The sequence below is a fragment of the Microcebus murinus genome, chromosome 9 (assembly GCF_040939455.1).
Source record: "Microcebus murinus isolate Inina chromosome 9, M.murinus_Inina_mat1.0, whole genome shotgun sequence".
NCBI lineage: Eukaryota > Metazoa > Chordata > Mammalia > Primates > Cheirogaleidae > Microcebus > Microcebus murinus.
The window spans coordinates 80,301,937-80,322,156 of record NC_134112.1 but is presented as its reverse complement, the minus strand read 5'-3'; the positions used below and the strand labels follow the sequence as shown (position 1 = coordinate 80,322,156).

Sequence of the window (20,220 nt, the reverse complement as noted above, 5' to 3'; positions counted from 1 at the left end):
ACACTATAGAATGAAAAGAGTTATCACATATCTGTAGCCACAACCTCACTATAATCATACAATACTTATCATAACAGAAATTCTTAATATGGGGTCATAGGTAAACTCCTTTGAATTGGTAATAAAATTATATATGTGAAAGTGTGATCATTTAGTTCAGTATATAATTAATTATAAACTAGAACATATGACTTTAAATTTGCTTCATATGTTAATGTTTATTTCTATAGCTAGACTAGAGGCCCCTTGGGGGTTAGGATTGTCCTTAGTATATATTATGGTACTAACCACGGAGCTATGTTCCCATAATTATATTAACTCGGGGCCATCTCGTTCAGTTAAAGTGTGCCTAGTAAAGCTGAATAGTCTGGGTGTGGTGCCTCACATTTATAATTCTAGCACTATAGGAAGCCAAGGCAGGAGGTGGCCAGGAGTTTGAGACCAGCCTGGACAACACAGCGAGACCTCATCTTTAAAAAAAGAAAAAGAAAAGTTGAACAAATGCCTGGTAACTGACTAATGTAGAACAATGAAAATATTTCAAACTGGAGACATGGACAATGCCAAAACGACTATATGGCAAAAGAATGAGGTCTGCTGGACCTCCTGGATCCAGTCTCATAACCTGTGCTCCAGGGCAGAAGAGAGGTTACAGCCTGGCCTCTGAGCAGAAACAGAAACAGAGGAGTGCCCAGAACAAAAGCATCACATCCCACATCAAGTCTACAGGAACAGGAGGAGATGGGGAAGCATCTGAGTGGCAGTGAGTGGGAGCAAAGTTCTGACCACATGAACAATAAAACAGAACCCTTGTGGCAGGAATGTAAGGAACTCCTACTAGACAATAAAGGAGAAATGACTCAGAAAGAAAGAAAAATTAATTCCAACACAAAAGGTTAAAAGGAACAAAGACTGAAAAACTTGCTAAATTTCTAATGTACTTCTCATTGTGTTTCAGGTCATATTAATGAACATGGTGTTTCACATGAATCAAATACAGTTATCAATGAAACAAGACAGCAATGAACAATTCCTTCAGTCTTTCTTCCACTGGTTCCTTGGCAGCTGGAGGGAGCCACAGGGTCCTGTCAATCATAAAGTCAGACACAGAGCAGGAGCAGGTGCAGAATGGTAGGTGGGAAAGGTAGGGTTATGCAGCTGCAATTCCAACGAAAATGAGAATTACTGATAAGACAGACAGAAAATATGGAAAGCGCATAGACTGGAAAAGAGGAAATTGAGTCTTACGGTCAGGAGGAGGTGGGCGGACTAATGAGTCAGTAGGTATTATGAGGCAGTGAAGCAAATAACAAAGAACTCTAGGTCATCATCTTGTCTAAAACTAATGTAAGAGAGAGATGAAGACACATGCTATTGTGCCAGTATGACAATGGATGCGCAGTGGAGTGGATCATGAGCTCCATGGCAGGGAACAACGAACCCAATGTTAGAGATGAGGGAACACAGTTGCAAAAGAAAAGCAAACTCTACTGTCCCAGATTAGGATCAGAGGGATATTGGAGCTAGGCAGAAATGGTCCTTAGTGGTCTAAATCTTCTTGAGAGGACAGGGCTTCTAGAAGATGGGATTACTCAAAACTGCCTCAACATCGATTTTATAGTTTTGGCTGCCCTGATCACAAAGTCTGTCAGAAAAAAAAATTTGAGGAAAACAATGATTCATAATCTTATTCCAAGATAAAAGCACCCTTAACATGTTTTAAGAGTGCTTACACACACATACCCACTTATATATTTAAAGAACCGTACCACGGAGGAAAAAGTTTTGCAGACCCTTTTTTCTTTTACGAGAAACAATAGCTAAATGAATACTTCCTTATGTCATTAATTTCTTTACGTCATTTTAAATAGGTGCACAGTAAATCCATCACGCACGGATGCATGTTTCAAAATTTAATCATTCCTCTACTGTGAGATATTTACGTGAATATGATACTTCTACTATGATAAATAATGCCACGAGGAATAACTTTTAAACAAACTGATGGACACCTTGCTAATTGCCTCCTTAGGATGAATTCATAGAAGTGGAACTGCTATGTTATCGGGCAAAGAAGTAGTATTTGTTTTCTATTTCCCTTTGCCAAGGCAAACCAAACAGAATATGCCTTGCCTCGTGGACTCTATTTGTGGATAACCTTTTGATTTAGGTGCTCCTTTCCCTCTGCATCACAGCTACCCATATCTATCTCCACTTTCGCAATTATTTGCAATATTTATCTGTCACCCCAATAACCAGTAGGTCATGAATTTTTGTTTTTATCCCCCAATGCCTGATAAAATATTTGTTATTATAACATAAACAAATCAGTTATAGAAAAATTTAACGTGTCGTTTGACTGAGTGAAATGTAACAGTTTTGTGACATTCAGTTTGGAAAACCATTTTCCAATGTGAGCTACATTTACTTGGACCTACTGGGAAAAATTCATTGCCATACTCCAGAGATTGGCTCTCTGGACTTGATGCAAAAGCAAGAGGAATGGGAAGTAATCATTTTCAACTTCTGGGCCCAAAGCTGGAGGAGGAGGAGTCAGAAGCAGCTTAGGATAAAATAGAAATGCACAAGGGAGTTTACAAAACATGTAGATGCAAAGAATCTTGCAAATGAAAGAGCTATGAAGCGGATTTCCCGTTCACAAGCAGCTATAAAATTCTGTGCATTGATGTGTGAGTGATTAATTATTCGAACTATAGTCCTCCTGAGAGATTTCCAAGGATTAGAGCAAAAGTAGGTTAGAGATATGCCTAAAAGAGACTGTGCTCTCCGACCCACTCAGCCACCTGACACTGCAGATGAACCAAAGCAAGAAAGCACTGCAACATGATTTCACATTAAATTAACCAAGAGCTGGTGGAGGCTACTCAGAAAAAGTTGAATTAAGGAGCCACCAATGCAGGGTATGAGGCAGAGGAAAGAGACAGGAGTCAAAGGGAATAAAAAGCCAGAATATACTATAGAAATCCAGAGCTGGTCAACTCCATGCCTTGCTCTGTTACTTACAAACATGACATATAAACACGATTAAAATGAGGACTAAATGATTAACCTGCCATAAAAGGACACAAATGGAGTTGTTTTCACAGTGGTCAGGAATTGTTTAGGGCAATGCCTTTCAAAATTTAGTGTGCATCAAAATTACCTGAAGAACATGTGGAAAGAGAATGTGGTAGGAGGGAGGGGTAGCAGCTGAGAATTCACATTTCTAACATGTTCCCGAGTGACAATGATGTTGCCAGTCTGAGGCACAATGGTTTATGGAGTCAAGTAATAAGACATTCCAGAAAGTCAAGGGTCAAGAATTATCACTTTAGTGTTACAACTTATTTTGGATTGAAATGATATTTCCAGTATAAACCAGACATATCAAATATTTTGGTGGTATGTGAAAGGAGCCTCTTACCCCAAAGAATAGTGACATGGGACAGAACAGACAAGTTGCTCTGGACAAATAAGAGGTTGTAGCTGAACATATTTCGGAAGGTGGGGTTGGAAGAGGACACAATGACAAACAAATCACCTAGGAAGGTAAATCTAGAAAAATTTCCTACAAAGGAATACAACCAGCACAGGCTAACATTACAGAAAAATCAGGCAAGGAGGATTTCTTCCCATTAGATCATCACTTGACCATGACCTGCAGAACTACTCACTGCTTGGTATGCAAGAGAGCAGATAAAGCTAAAGAGCTCCAACTATATCCCAGGCCCCTCACACTAGTCAGCAAGAAAAGTCTCACAGCTGAGTTACGTCAGAGGGAACTGGGGGTGGGGAGGGAAGAGAAGGATAGGATGGAGGGAGTGAACAGATCCTCTTAATATCCTGAAGAAGAAAACTATTTGGAAATGGAGACATTATACAGCTCTCCAGAAGTGGCCATTTGTGCTGCCTTAAATGCAGATTGATTACTGCTATTTGGATGTTGAGTGCATCATCTTTTCTGAAGAAAGGGAAAAGCTAAATTTCCCCACATTCAGCTGCATCGTCAAATCACTTCCCCCCACCAGCTCTTTTAGCACATTTTCCTGTTATCATATCCACTTGCAATAGCTGATCTTCCCTACTCCCTAACAGTGAACCCCCAACACACAATGACACGTGCTGGATGCAACTAGCAACCTCATGACCGTGGCAGCCAACTGCAAGTCCCAAATATAGTGGGGGTCTGCATTTTCAGAGTTAAAACAGAAAAGAAGCCATTAGGATATTTAAGAGAAAGGCCAGTCTCCTTTCTCTGTGCTGGCTTCCAACCTGTACCAGCATGATGTAATGCAGCTGGGTGAAGAGGGCAGCAATAAGTCACCCAACTCCTGCTTGCTATGATGCTTGAGCTCAATATCCAACAATACCCTGGTGTTACAGGAATCTATGATTAAACTTCAAGTAAAAGCTCTGTTTCTAACAGTATTCAGTAGGTTCCAGTTTTATTCAGAAAGAATTTTCTCTTGTTGAGGTCATTAGATTGAGAAATCTTGCTTTATTTAAAGCTGTACCATTAAACCACTGAGAAGATAAGAACAGAGGCCAGACAGAAAAGATGAATTTCAGGGAGATGCTCTCATGGGAAAATTTAATAGAAATGAGAGATGGAATAAAAAAGGTGTTAAGGCAAGCAGTGTTAAAAATAAGCAGGAGAAAAGAGGAAGGGCTAAGAAAACAGGTAGAGAAGAAATGGGAAAAACTGCAATATCCAGAGGTACTATTAAAATTATTTAATGCCTGTCCCTCTGAGACTGCATGCTTTGTAAAGGGTTGAGTCTATTACCTTTTTCTTTCACCACTATTATCCCCAATGCCTGGGACCCAGGGTATACTCAAGAAAATGAGAAGATATGACTGCAAAGCCATCACATGGAACCGGGCTTGAACAACTGTTCCTGACAGAGGAAAGATTTGATTTCTTGGAGAACTGATTAACCCATGTAATCTATACCTTGAGATAAGATATATTAGTTTTAAAATTTCAACACACACACAAATTTAATGCCAATTTTCTCAATGGATTGGTACAGATGAAATCTGCTTCTTCTTACCAAGATACTTAACAAATCAGAACTGTATCAAACCAGTATACAGACCTCTTCCATTTAAGAGTCTTAAGTTGTATCTTTTAACATACCAACAGAAAGTGCTAGAAGTAATCCTATACAATCTGTTCATACTTCAGTATGTGAATGCCAGTAAAACTGAAGACACAGATATGAGGTACCCTAGCAAATTTTTAAAAAGGCACAAGTCACTTCCCCCTTCCTTGAAATTTTATGGAAAAACTTTCTTATAAAATCAGAAGAAAAGTAAAGCTCCTGTGGTTAAGTCAAGACCAAGAACACTCCCCCTTCCTAGTGGTATCGAAAGTACTTCAGTGAAACTGCAAAATATATTTACCAGCTATGAACATATGGAAATCAGAAAGCCCATCAAGTCCCCAGTAACTGTATCACCAAGAGAGAGACATGATTAAAACTCTATCCCTCTTAATAATGACCACTGATATGGGTTTAGTAAAGAGTTATCAATAAGTTTATAGCCTTGAGAACAAAGTCTGTGATAGAAATGACAGCACAGATTTCCTAGATGTTCAAGCAGAGAAAAGCCTGCAAAAGGAGGGTGCCATCAACCACACTGAAAAAAAGCGAGACTGACTGGTGCTTATGGGGTTTGCAGATTAGAAGTAGAAGTCAGAAAGGCAGGAACACCAGTTGTTTGGGCTTCCTCAATCAGAAAAATGAATCCTTGAGGGGAATGGGAGGAAAGGGAGCCAAGGCAAAGCTGAAAAGAGGGCAGGTTCATGCTTGCCTCTCAAAGACAGAGGACAACACCACGGATTTCTGAATCTGCAGTCTGCAAGGCAAGAAATAGAATACACATGAAAAGATAAGAGAGAGTCTGCCCTTTTCTCTTCTCCTGAGATAACCCTAACCTCATTAGGTATGTCCAGAATGAATCTAAATTCATTTAAATCTGCTCAGACACCAGATTGTTCAATACAATTGCTTTCCCACAGTCAAGCTGTGGCATCAATTTCTTTTCTGAATATATACATCCTATCTTGAAATTACAAAATCTTAGAATTAAAAGGTGCCTTAAAGGAATAAAGCCCCAACTTCTGAACTTCTGTATTTTCTTGCAATGAGCCATAGATTCTAACAGTTTCTAGGGATTCACATAGATGATATTCCCCATATCTAAAGAAAACAGCACACAGCCAGGCTTTGATCTGACTCTGATCACATTCTGGCCTCTCCAGAATCATACTGGATGTGTTATACCAAATACATGGGATAGGGTATATGAAAGATTGTTAAAGCACCTTAGAAAGAAAGAAGGGTCCCAATAATGACTATCTTGGAAATACCTCACAAGGATATGAGATATTCCCTGAAGGAGTCAAAAACTCTACCTTAAGTTTAGAACACGTATCAAAACTAAGAATGCAGCGGGCCAGCTAACTGGGAAATACTGAAGTAAAATGAGAATTGGAAATGGCAGAAAGTCAACAAGGAGAAAGAACATCAGTTTCACACAGAACAGAAATGATGTGTCACACACCCTAAGGAGTCTACATGATGCCTCCAAAAGGGGGACCAAGTTCAGGAGTGTCACAGAGAACTGTGGGTCAGCCGCACGTAAATTCTTCCTGTAAAAAATATGGAGGATGCACGTACTGGAGCTTTCAGAACTCTGGGACAAAATCAACAGCTTTTCAATGGAGCCCATGAGAGAAACAAGACCTGAGAGTATGTGAGAGAATTCCAAAACCTTATCTTACCAGGACACAAGGTAATGAGGGAAGAGGCAGCTGATGATAGACAACTGAACTAGAAAGAAAAGCTACCTTTTGGGAATTTGAGTTTTTTAAATCTTTTAAACAAAAAGATGTGGCTTCTTCTACATGGGCTATGTACCTGAGACATAATGAGGGTTTCCCAAAAGCAGACAGGTATCTGAATGAAGGAGCCTCAACGGGTCAGCAAACTGGGCAGAGCTGCTGAGGTGGTAGAGGTTGTTTCTAGCAGGTTGTTTCATTCAGCAACAGCCAAACTGCAAATTGGTATTCTCCCCCTTCTGTCTCATCTGGTCTCCCAAAGAGCACCTACCACATCACTCCCATCTGATGATCTATAATAAGAAACGCCAGCAGATCGTACCCCCTTGCAAAGTAAGTAGGGACTGCAGAGCCCTGGGAAAGCTCATCAACTCCTCAGCAGGCAGCTGCGCTGACCTGAGAAGTCAGAGGAGTTTAACAGGCTGACCTTTCCATAAAGCTTACGATGTTTCTCTAAAGGGATTAACAACCAAGCAGAGCACTGGAAAGCAAAGTCTATGGAAGAGCACACTGCACCACTGCCAATATCACTAGTGATAACCTGAAAGATGAACAGGTTGGAGTCAAAAATAGCTATTGAAATCAACACCCTTATGGGGAAGAACTAATTAGAATGATGGGATTGCTTTGCTATCCCACCCACCTATAATTTACCTAGAGTTTGAGAATGAATGATTGATATGAATGCAGCAGATGTTATGAATTTGGCCTCTGGCAAAGCATTAGATACAGTACTTCAAGAAATTTTACTTGGGAAATTAATTCAAACTGGCTTGGTTCGATACACAATCACTGAAGATTAAACAGTGGCTCAGGGATGATAAACAAAAGACAGTTTAGTGACAGTCCATGCAGTGAGCGACTTGGGGTCAACACCAAAGCTATTCTTGTTTAGGGTTTCTATTGAGGGCCCAGAAAAGGAGTAAACAACTCGCTAATGAGATCTGCAGAGGACATGAAACTGGGAGGTAGAAAAACCGCATTGACAGGAGCATAAAATCACAAAGCAGAGTTCAGCTGGAAAAAATATAGCTAATCTATCTAGGGGAAAACAACCCTTAACTCAGATAATATTCAATAAATGACAGGATAAGGGGCAGAAGAACATGTCAAAAAGCTCTGATGTGCTGTAACGTGAGAGCAGGTAAGAATGCTGAGGGAACACAGGGAATATGTCACAAGGGAATGAAGTGCTTCAAACTAAAGGCAAACTCAAATAGAGCACTGTCACAAGATAGGTGGTCATGCAAAGGGGTCGACATTATCATTTTAAAAAGAAGGGGTACATTCTACACTGAAAATCTTTTTTAATGGCTACAAAACCACCATTCCTATGTAACAGGTGTTCTGATCTTTCTTGAATGTGACTTCACCTCCCTGGGGGTTAGCATCTAGATGATGGCACTGGGCCACCATACTGGGTCTTGCTGATGATACTGTTCTAAATGAAAACCCACTCATAGTTCATGCTGGATATTTCTCCCCATTTATGAGGCCTGTATTGCCTTATGGCAATGCCTCACAGGCTTAGGGAAGTGGTTAATTTCTCTCCATTTATTCAACCTGCAACAGTGCAATGACCCCAAAGCCAATTTTTCCACCATCAGTCTGAAAGCAATGGCTCAACACAATTATCTCTAGGCAGCTCACTGCTTTAGCAAGCAAGCATCTTGTTATATGACTTCAGCACAAAATGAGCACTAAAGAGGCTGTTTTCTTCTTAAAACCTAAAACTTAAAAAAGTTCACTATCTATGCATATTCATTAAACATTATAGCACGACATGGTTATTTCTAACAGGATAATAAAAGAGCTTATTCTGGCCTCACTTTCTGGAGCTGCTTTGCAAATTATTTCCATGCTTACCTGCCTGTCAGAATTAAATATTCACTAGTGACAGGGTGAACCCAGCATGTAAACACGACTACATATCCCACTAGACTGTAAACTGCTCCTGTTACTCTGGAAATCCATTACCTATTCTTTAAGTTTCCATCAGGTCAGGCTGAACATGACCACTATGGATCCACCCTCTGAATCCCACCTATATTTTAGTAATTGTCCATTTCCTAGAGGAGCTAGATGATCAAAAAGTACCAAGAAATGTACCACATTTCTCATCATAGGTTCTTTGGGCCTACCTGGCGTAGTGGTAACATAGGTAGGGAGAGAAGAAAATAAGTGAGGTTTATGAGAAACACCAATTATGGACTATCTATCACATTACTTTTACACGGCCATTAACGAACCTTAAACAACCAAGATATGGGTATTTTCACTGAACTCTTTGTACTTAAGAATCAGGTCCCAGATGGGCCTACTAGGAAAAGCCCACAAGAAAGAATCCAAAAAGCCATAACAGCTTAACAGACTGATTTCTCAGCTGACATTCTGTGTGATATTCTGGAGATGCTCTATCCATCAGGATGTGACATGGTGTTAGAGGTAAATGTCACATATCTGGGCAATGTTCTGGGCCAAAGAGCAAGAGAAGTGATCTCCATGACAAAGTCTGAAGTTGAGATTAGATACCATGTGCCTAAACTCATTCCTCCTCTAAATGTGGGATAATAACCTGACAATCACCAAACTTCTGGAATTAAATGGGTCCTGGAGACCAGGGTGAATTGCTGGGTGAGGCAAGCTCGTTGAAACAACAGACATATTTTGGTTGAGTTCAGTCTGCTGAGTTATCCAAGTCATAAATAGATCAGTTCTTGCTCTGCTTCCCAGGAAGTCTGGGAATCACTCAACTACCGGACTGCCCAGTAACAAAAGTCTCCCTGAGTAAAAGCCTTGAGGAATGTCAATGGCAAGAAATACTGCTGAGCAGTATGCATGTCCTTGGGGCAACTAGCCACGGGGATGAAGGACAAAAGTAAAATGTCACAGGGCTTCTCAAGTGCTCTCCTGCCAGCTGTCAGAAGTGTTTGAAACCAAAACTCATTTCCTAATAAATGTTTTCATTTCCTTTGTACATGACAAAAGGTCTAGAGGTGATTAAAGGGAGGGGCTGGGAGTAGAGGTCTCTGGAGGTAAGAAACAGGCAAATGTACTGCTCACATAAGTAGGGTTTCACTGTTAGTCCCAAGAATGATGATAAAAATATCTTATTGAGTGCTCTCATTCATGTCTCCTTTTATAACATCTATAGAAGGAGATCATATCTAATATATACCAATTTCGCATATTTAAAAAAATGGAAGCCCAAATGCACTTAACCAAGGTTAGACAGCAAGTTCACAGTGTGCCCTTCTTTTCATGGGGAAAAACTGGAATAATAAAAGGATATAAGCTTTCTCAGTATATTATTTTCTAACACATTCTGCTCAGGTAAAGGCACAATAGTGGGAAAGAAAGAAGTGGGGCTGTGGGTCCCAACGTGTTTAGTAATTTTGTCTCACCTGGCCTCTGCAGCAAGCAGTTCATCATAGTGTGAGGATCTCTGGTCATCATCCTGCCGGTATCTGATCACCGTGGCTAGACCTTTGCTGACAAGAGCCTCAGCGATGTTTCTGCAACAGAAAAGATAGGTCAGTGCACACTAGAAGTGCATATGGGGCTCAGTCAACAGAAATAATAACAGTTAGCACCTGGAGGTCTGAACGCATTCTGGCAGAGGGAGGGAGAAGCCAAGGATTTCAAGACCAATGAGTTGCTAAGCCAGAAATCCAAATAAAAGGTTGAATAACAAAGTTCCCTAGCTCAGCATTTTTCTGCTTAGTACAGTCAGATGCTATATCAATCCACACATAAAAACTAGCAGAAAATGTCTGTAAAAAGCCCACATTAGGCCAGGCTATTTACAGAATGTTAAAAACAGGCCACTACCCTCAAGAAAAGTCTGCTCTAAAATTTAGGCACATCGATAAAAAACTGAGCACATAAAAGCATGGTATAAATTTTCTCAAAATCTCCTTTCTAGCCTTTACAACTACTAGAAAATGTCTTGTTTTATTTTATTTTTTGAGATAGGGTCTTGCTCTGTCTCCCAGGCTAGAGTGCAATGGCATCATCATAGCTCACTGCAATCTCAAACTACTGGGCTCAAGAGATCTTCTTGCCTTAGCCTCCTGAATAGCTGGGACTATAAGAGATGCCACCACACTCGGCTAATTTTTCGTAGAGACAAGGTCTCACTCAGGCTAGAAAAATGTCTTGTTTTAGTTTGGCAATGTTACAAACATCAGTTTTTGGGTTTTTTTGTTTTTGTTTTTTATTCTTTTTTTATTTTGTTTTATTTAACCAAAAACATTTGTAGAGAAACATCAGTTTAATGTGACAAAATGTTTATCTTCTCATCAACTCTTGAGAGTGAATCTCCCACCCAAAGTAGGCTTGGAGAAGGCAAGAGTCATGAGCAAATGGAGAGAAGGTAACAGGTGGAAGAGAAACATTATAGTACAAAGGAAATTCTTTCTGCAAAATGAATTGAGATGGGGAACAAAGAAAGTATAAAAACTGAAATGAACAGTTTTGGAGCAACACTCCAAGGAGGCTATAGATCTCAGGTTAGAATCTAACTTAAAGCAATTCTCAAATGCATTGAGTCTTCTTTTTTAACCAGAAAAAGTGCATCCACTTTGGAATGAGAGGTACCATTACAAGTGGTACTGCATCTACTAGCTAGAGAAAAGTGCATGGGAGATGACACTCAGATGACTAAAGAAGCAAATTTGCATAGTTTCTCCCCAGCCTGGAAAGGGAACATTGATACAAACAAACTGCAAATCCAATTTTTCAAAAATTAACTATAATTAACTATAGCAAATACTGAAAAGCAAGAGGAATAGTATTACTGAGGGAATGTGGTGCTTATGTCTTTCTTTGTGTCTGTCATAATTACATGAAAGGCCCCACTCTAACCATCTGGTTCAGTGCCCTTTAGGGAGAGGGTACGGTAAGCAATAGGCTACTGTGCCATATGCTATGATTTACTATTGTTTGAAAATGTAGTTAACTCTTAACACACTATTGGTTCTTAGAAACTCATACTATGGGGATGCTGGGAGCTGAACTAATCAGTATCTGTGTATGTTTAAGCCATTTAAGAGTTCATCAAAACCCAGGAGAGTACACTTTTTTAAAAAGAAGAAAAAAATGTGCCAGTAGAGAAAGGAAGAAAAGATGCTGTGGCTGAGTATCTTCTCATTATATGCCCCTCTGCTGCCTGTTTATCTACTGCCAGCACGATATTAATATCTCCAAACTGCCACGGAATTAGCACTTCTCAAAATCCACTCCCACAAAGAGGCTGCTTTGCTGGCCACCCTGTCTCCTGAGTCACTGCATAAGCGTGCTGGCAAATGCTGTCATTATCACAGAGTTGTGTTTGGCAGCATGGAGAAGGCAACAGCCCCAAATCAGCAGATGTAGATGCTGATACATAATGAGGATTTAACTAAGATGTCACCAAGGAGCCCTAATGGGGCAAGGGGAGGGTTCTACCCTCCCAGAAAGCCAGCAAGAAGGCTGGGAGTGGCATGGGGGACAACTCCACTTTTGACAGCTTGTGATGTCCTGGCGATTTTAAATGCCAAGAGAACAAAGAAATATTTGTTGCTGTATTTTTAATAACCGAGCATTGACATTTTATAGGCAATACATGAGGTATGCAGAAGAAAACTGGAATGGCAAAGCAGGCAAGGAAAAATTCACACAAACAAGCCTCTGTATGAAAAGCTAGAAAATACTAAGCAAACCAACACAAATGTTTAATGATCCCCTACTGTTAATGCTGCTCAGATCAATTCACATAATTACTGAATACCTACCTGCCTGGACAGCAAGGAACCAAGGGCACAATCTTTCCTTATTCTTCCTAGTCCTTGCCCCTTTAACCTATCAGCAAATGTTACAGACCTGTTAAGACCTGCCATATGGAGTTCCTAAGGCCTTAGATTCCCAAATCACTCCACACCCTGCCCACTACTTTCCTTTCCCTTTCCTTTAAAGCTTATCATCTAAGCCATGTTCTCTTAGCTTCTTATCCCTAATAACAGATTTCTCCTGGAGGAACTGTTGTGGTGCTGGTGCTTAGTGGTAAGGAGAGTAAAAATACATGAAATAACAATTATCATTATGGGGCATTTACTATGTGCCAGCCATGTCAAAATCACAGGTACTGTCTTCTCCATGTGACCCCCATGTGATAAATCATAATGCAATAATATATTGTAATTATTAATTCATTATCTACCTTCCCTGTTAAATGATGAACTTCTGAGGGTATAGGTCACATTTTTCTTGCTCTGTACCCCAGTGCCTAGCAAAGCACTTTGCACAAGGTAGACAGCAATTATTTTCTGAATGGAATTATGTAGCTCATCTAGGATAAATAAAAATTAATATTTTAAAGTTAAAGCAAGTTCTTTTACTTTTGTTTTCAGACATCCAGAAAAATTTGAGATATTCTTTTAAGTATAAGAAAAACACCTAATCATTTTGGAAATATAGCCTTGGAACATAATTTATTTTCCTAGCCAAGTTTGCCCAGCATAGAATCAAATACAGTAACTTTCTATATTCCTTCACAGCTTTTGTCTTTTTCCTACCAATTATCTGAGACTTCAATTTAAAAAGAGATGGAAAGGACGAGAGACAAAATGAAATTAGCCTAGATCCATATACTTGACTGTCTCATTCATTTCTTTTGGCTGTTAATGAAAGGTCAGGAGATTTTCCCCTGGCTAAAGATGGCTCAGAACCTGACACTAGTGTGTTGATTAGTTGCCCAGTAAGAAAAGAGAACATTAAATTGTGTGTCATGACATTATGCTACTTTGGACAAATTTGTAAGTTCTGCTTTCTTGAGTGTATCAGTAATTCTACTCCAATTACAAATGTCTAGCTTGAATGGATAATTCATAATCAGCATATAAAAAGGGACCTAACAGCCTTGAAGTCTAACAGTAAGTCATTTCTCTGTACCAGTTTGAAACACAAAGAGAATTAGTGCTGGGATTAAATGCTTCTCCAAACCAAAACAGAAATTTAGGGTTCTATTAAAAGTGAACAGTTTCCACTAGTCATGATCAGGTGTTCCTGACACAAACACATACAAGTGACATGGGTCTCACCTACAGGCTTTCTCAAAAGATCTATAAGTAGTTGACATCTTCCCCTCCAACTCCTTTCTCCAGGAATCAGGCTGTAATAAGCTCATACTTTCCCAGTATAAGACAGCTGTGAAACCGTGCAGTCCTGTATTATGCCAACATGGAGAAAAGGTGTTCTATGCCCAAACAATAGAATAAGAATCTTAAGGACTAAATTTCAATTACAGTAGGCTATAATCATTTGATCACAATTTTGCCTGCTTTTTCCAGCTCTACCAATATTGGAAGTAACAAACAATATATCAATAGGTCAGATAATTATCTAAAATGGCATAGATTACTTCACAGTGTATGTCTGTACCTGCGTAATTTTGAAACCATTTAAACTTACAGAAAAGTTACACATACTGTACAAAGAATGTGCCCTCTTCTTTAAACTGAGAACAGGTGGCTGACTCACAGTACCATCACCCCAAATAACTTACCATGCATTTCCTACAAGCCAGGACATTTTCCTGTATGTTCAAAAAATGAGAACTAGGATATTAACAGACAACATTACTACCATCTAATCCACAAACCTGCTCAAATTTTGCCTCCTGTTCTAATGGAATACTTAGAATAAAAGGATCTAGTTCAGAAACAGATGTTACCTTTGGTAGTCATATCTTTTTAGTCTGGAACAGTTCTTCAGTCTTAATCTTTGACTACCATTGTCTCGACACGTTTGAAGAGTACATACCAGTTATTTTGGCATGTTTCTTAGTGACCATATTCAAGTTATGCACTAATGTGTAATTTACTGACAAAGTTAACTTTAATGACTTGATTTGAAGGGGTCTACCAGGTTTCTCCACTTTAAGGTTACTTTTTCCCTCTTTGTAATTAAAAGGCATTTAGTGAGGAGACACTTAGAACTATATAACTCTCTTCCCTCAACAAACTTCCAAGTTATTCATTTATTTACTTGTATGAGAAAAATTCATGGAATCTCATTATATTCAAATAGTTATAATCCACCAACCTCATTTTTCATTTTGATGCTCAAATTGATGCTCCCAATTTGGCCAGTAAAACTGGCTTCTGTTTCTTTTGGACATGTCTCCCTTCCTTCCTTGAACACTTCTCTGTTTTTTGGTACAACATGTTCCAGGGTCATCTTGTTCTGTCTTCCCCAGCTCTGGAATTAGCTATTTATCTAAGGATCCCACATGTACATCTGTATTTATTTCTATACATTTATTTCTATGTCTATCTGTAACTACTGAAAACCATGTGTGGCAGTCATGAAAGTGTGCCTCTTGGATCTCCAAATGCAAGAAGCAAAATTGACTGACAGTCCAGCTGTTGTGCTCTGAAATCCATCATTGCTATTTCAGCCAAAGCAATGCTTCCCACCAGCTGCTTCCAGCCAATAGCTGAGCATAGCAGAGATACCAGGACAGGCTTATTGCTGAGAGACAAGGGATTCTTCTGATGGGCGAATTTGACTCCTTATCAGTTTTAGGGAAACTTTCTTTAGAACTGCTCTACAACTTAAGGCTTTTCCTAACCCAAACCGCCTTCATTCCCTTTCTTCTCCATGTTGGTTTGATCTGCACTGCAGTCTGATGGCAATCTTAGCCTCCCGTGGCTCCCTTCCTGTTTTCTCTCAGATGAGTTTTCTCCAATTAGTCTCTTGCACATCTAATCCTTCTTGGAGAACCTGAACCAACATAACATGAATCCACACAAATACTTACAATTCAGTTCACCAATATAGGGTTCTTTCTAGTTTTCCTCTTTTCTATAATTGTAACTCCTTTCTCTGACAGTGAGAACCCTGGTTTATCCTTAGTACTTTTAATTACAGGACCAGTCTTCCTGAATATAACCAATCTTGTATCACTGATGTTACCCCCTCAAAAGTGGACATTCAGGCTCTAATGTCCTGCCACTAAGCCACCTTGCCACGTGGATATTTGCACCCAGCTTAGACTCTGATATCTTGTGTGAACACTCTTAACATCTTATGGGGCTCTGATACTCTAAGCCCAGACTACCCCTTTGAGCAGACAGGCCTCCTTTGATCTACCCGAATTGCTTTAAGACTGAATTGTTTCCATCAACACCAAACAACCACCACCAACTAATCTTGTATACAGCCAAACCATGAAGAAGCAGAGAAAGCTTCTCAAGGATGATCTTATTTCTTCATGAGAGAATCAGACTATGTGTTATACATTTGCCTATCCATATACTCATAGCCAAAAGTAATATATATTTCAACAGTGACAATAAAGATAAAACCTTCTCCATGTAGACATATATACTCCTTTCTCACTCAACTCATACATTTTGTGATTTCACAGATTTGATGCCTATATGGAGAGCTAACTTAAGTGAACATACTACTTGATAAAATATTAGAACCTGGATTAATGGATGAAGATATCGTAGGGGCTAAGGGGAATGCTCTCCTTGCCCTCTGAATGTTCCCTGAATATCAACTGACAAAAGGCAGATTAGCATGAGATAAGGCATACAAAATTTTATTTTAAAATGCACAGCATGGAGGAATCACAGGAGAGTGATTACTTAGTAACCTAGTGTGGTAGACAAACTTTTATATCCTTTTTCATAAGGGACAGGGGAGATAGGGAATGTAGACAACTCTTTGGAGGGGCAGTAAATCATTAGGGAGAATAAGTGGACCCAGGAGGTGGGAGGCAGACATTGCTGGAAGGTTATAAGCAGAGCTGCACTGGAACAAAGGTTGCCTTGTTTTTGGGTTATTTTATTTTGTTTATATTGAGCTAAAGTTGTCTTCTTAAGTAGATAAAACTTCCCAAGTAATCTCTTGGAGCTGACCTCAGAAGAACAGAGGAAAAGTGTCTGAGTCTAGTGATTAGTCTCAGTCTCTCCTGTACTCCAATGGTCTATCTTTCTTGGTTGTTTGATAAGGTCCCTAGGGAGGGAGTTGAAGGCAAATGCATTTCTTTGAGAAAGAAACTTTCTTAGATTAGGAAATTCCAGAGAACCTGCCCTTGGGTTGGGGGAGCAAGACAAGGTTAGAAGGACCTTGATTCTAAGGCAGCTCCTAAGGCCTCTCAGCGTGTCAAACTGTTAGTCTTTGGGGTATCACATCTGAGCCCCAACAAAATATCAAAATAGTGGACATAGGGAATAATACTGCAACCCCTTCACATACCCACCCCTTTATTCTCCATCTGAAAAAGGCAACAGATAACTCAGTGGCTATGGCTCATAGATCTTTATCTAGCTCTTTGAGCTTAACATTTTCCACTTAAAAACTATCTACATTTTATCAGTCACTAGGGTGTCCATGGAGATTATAAAAGCAGAATATTTTTCTTAAAGCAGACACATGTGGGCACATATTCAGAATAAAGTAAACCTATAAAGAAATGCTTTTGCAACGTATTTAAGTCAAAGTTAAAGGACCGGTCTAAAAGATAACTGACAGCACAGTATATTCAAAATACTAGTCTCCCCTCCCCCCTTATTTGCAGGAGATATGTTCTAAGACCCCCCACAAATGCCTGAAACTGTAGATAGCATGAACCCATATATATACACTATGTTTTTTCCTATACATATATGCCTATGATAAAATTTAACTTATACATTAGGAACGGTAAGAGAGCAACAATAATAACTAATAAAAAATAGAACAATTTGAACTATATGCTAGCATCAACAGCCAGTTGATATAATAACCTAGATGGCTACTAAGTGACTAAGGGACAGGTAGTGTACACAGAGTGGATACTATGCTGGACAAAGGGATGGTTTATGTGCTGGGCTGGATGGTGGGAGATTTCATCATTGGATGGGGGGGTCCTCAGAAAGGTGTGCAACTTAAAACTTATAAATTATTTATTTCTGGAATTTTCAGACCATGATTAACCATAGGTAACTGAAACTGTTGATAAAGGGAGACTAGTGTAATAATTTTATCTATATAGAGGTACATATCTCATGTAGATGTATGCATGCACACATATATACTTACTGAATGATTTCTTCAGAATGATTTCAAGGCTCTGGGGTCCAATTCTACATACGAAGCACAAAAGGCTGTTTTCTGTAAGACATTAGGTATGCATCCTGGGCCTCCCTCCATCAGCCATGACCCTAAAGGCTCCAATGTCTTAATGCTAAAAAACTGCCTCTACTTTCTTTACATATTGGCTGTACTTTTGTCACAAATACAGGCATTCTCACAAGTGCTGAGATGGAGATCCCCAGTTGACCGAGTTCCAATATTGATTTTTGACATACCATATGGCTGATCTCACTTCTTGTCAGCTATTCAGGGGATGTTCTACTGTGGAGCTGATCTACAAGGGAAGCTACAGGGCAGGGTGCTGGTGTCTTTCTCTGCAACTAGGTTAGAGATAAGGAAGGAAGGAGAGGTCACTGCAGGATTCAATAAGGAAGTAGAAAGCTCTGAAGACTGAAAAACTATTGTCTTCAGAATATTAGCTCCACTTTTGCACATACACACACACACACACACACACACACACACACACACACACACACACACACACACACACATACAGAAGACGTGGGCTCCCTATCCCAAACAGTTCAATGGCTAACAGGCCCAAGGCCAGGCTCCCTTTAGATCTTCTCTATAGGTTAACACTAAGACCTCTGATATCCATGCTCTTTGAGGCAGGAACCTGACAGTTTTAGGTTTAAGACAGACTAGGCTTTTGTAAGCCAACAAAATAAATCTGTAAAGGATGAGAGCAAAATTCTAGATGAGAGAGATCTAGGGATAATGGGCAATAAGCAAATATCTTCTATTAAGTTTGTATTTTCCAACCAGGCCTCAAACCAGGAAAAAGTCCTATGAAGCAATAGGTAGCTTCCAAAAGCTAGTAAGATGGCATCTCCAAGGAATTACATTACAGTTCTCCTACTCAATGTTTTTTATTGCGCAATCTCCACTGGCTAAATTTCTGTGAATCTGGATCACTGCTTTTTTTGTCCCTACTTTTTTTTCTTCATATACATCTAGGAGACACTTCTCACATAACCAAGCAGCATCCGTAGACAGGAGATTCTGTTTTGGAAGCATCAATAATTGGAAACATTTTAGGTGGCACACATCCTTTATATTAATAGATTTACTAAATCTCTCTCCTATCATTTTCACTATTTTTTTTTACTTCTCCCTTAAACTTACGTAGTTCTAAAAATGACTGAAATTGCTTTTTTAAATCTTTTCACACTGAACGGCTCCTCTTTCTACTTAAAAAGTCCTGTCACCAGGACTGCCACCAGAGGATCTAAATAGTGGCTAAAGACTTTGCAAGCATTCACAATACAGATTGAAAACAAAGGGGAAGATTTAAATGCTTCTATATCCATTTAAAGTTAGGCTTTAGTAACTAGGGTGAACTGAGGGGAAAATCCAGGATCATTAAGAGCTGCATTAAGGCACAGGAAGTCCTGGGGCAGAGCATCCTAATGCCAGGCTCTGAGAGTCAAAAGTCCTTATATGGCAAGAAAAGGCACAGCCTGGGCCACAGAGAGCATGACCCTAAAAAACCAAACTCCATGAATGGGCAAGTATGGAATGGAATTTAAAAGCAAAACAAACAAAACAAAACCAAAACATCACTCTTCCAAACAAATCTCCCCATTAAGTTTTAGTTCATATTTAATAGCATTCAAAATACGTACAGGTCTGTGATTCTAAATATAGCTGTGAGTTGAGAGCATTTTCTAGATACTAGAGTTGAGATAAGAAAATCAACAACTCTTGGGAAAATGACTGTGCTTTAATGAATCCTAATCATTCTTCCTTATGGGGAGGACAAGGTGGAAAGAAAACAATGAAGACTGATATGGACTTAGTCCTATTTTTAAGAACTCAAAAGGATGCACAGTTAGAATGAAACCAAAGGAGACCCATAAACAAGACTGGTAGAAATGCTTAATTAAAGAAACAATAGAAAGAGGGAAAGAGAAAGGGGAAGATAGCAGGGGAAAGAGGGGGGGAAAAAGAAAGTCATTCCATGAAAATATTACTGCTTTATGGGCATATAAATCCTTGAATCCCTACAGCATATATCCATCCAAACTTCATTATTAATAATGAACTTACACTTGAGCACCATAGAGGCCACATCTCAGTGAGCACCAAGAGCACCATTCAGTTTGGAAAGAGAAGAAATAAAACCAAAGATATCTATGGACTTAGGTTTTAAAAGTGGGTGACAAAGAGGTATCATTTTATATTCACCTTGCCAAAATAACTGTCTATTCTGAGATATCTCTGAGTCATATCCTACACAT

General features: G+C 39.3%; 1 protein-coding gene across 1 annotated transcript in view; it reads right to left on the bottom strand.

The window, feature by feature from the left end:
• SND1 (staphylococcal nuclease and tudor domain containing 1) overlaps positions 1 to 20,220 on the bottom strand; it is a 425,525-nt gene that overhangs the window by 183,248 nt on the left and 222,057 nt on the right. Inside the window, exon 13 of the mRNA XM_012789123.3 lies at positions 10,252 to 10,362. Within this exon, the coding sequence (XP_012644577.1) occupies positions 10,252 to 10,362 (111 nt within the window). The remainder of the gene's footprint in view (positions 1 to 10,251; positions 10,363 to 20,220) is intronic.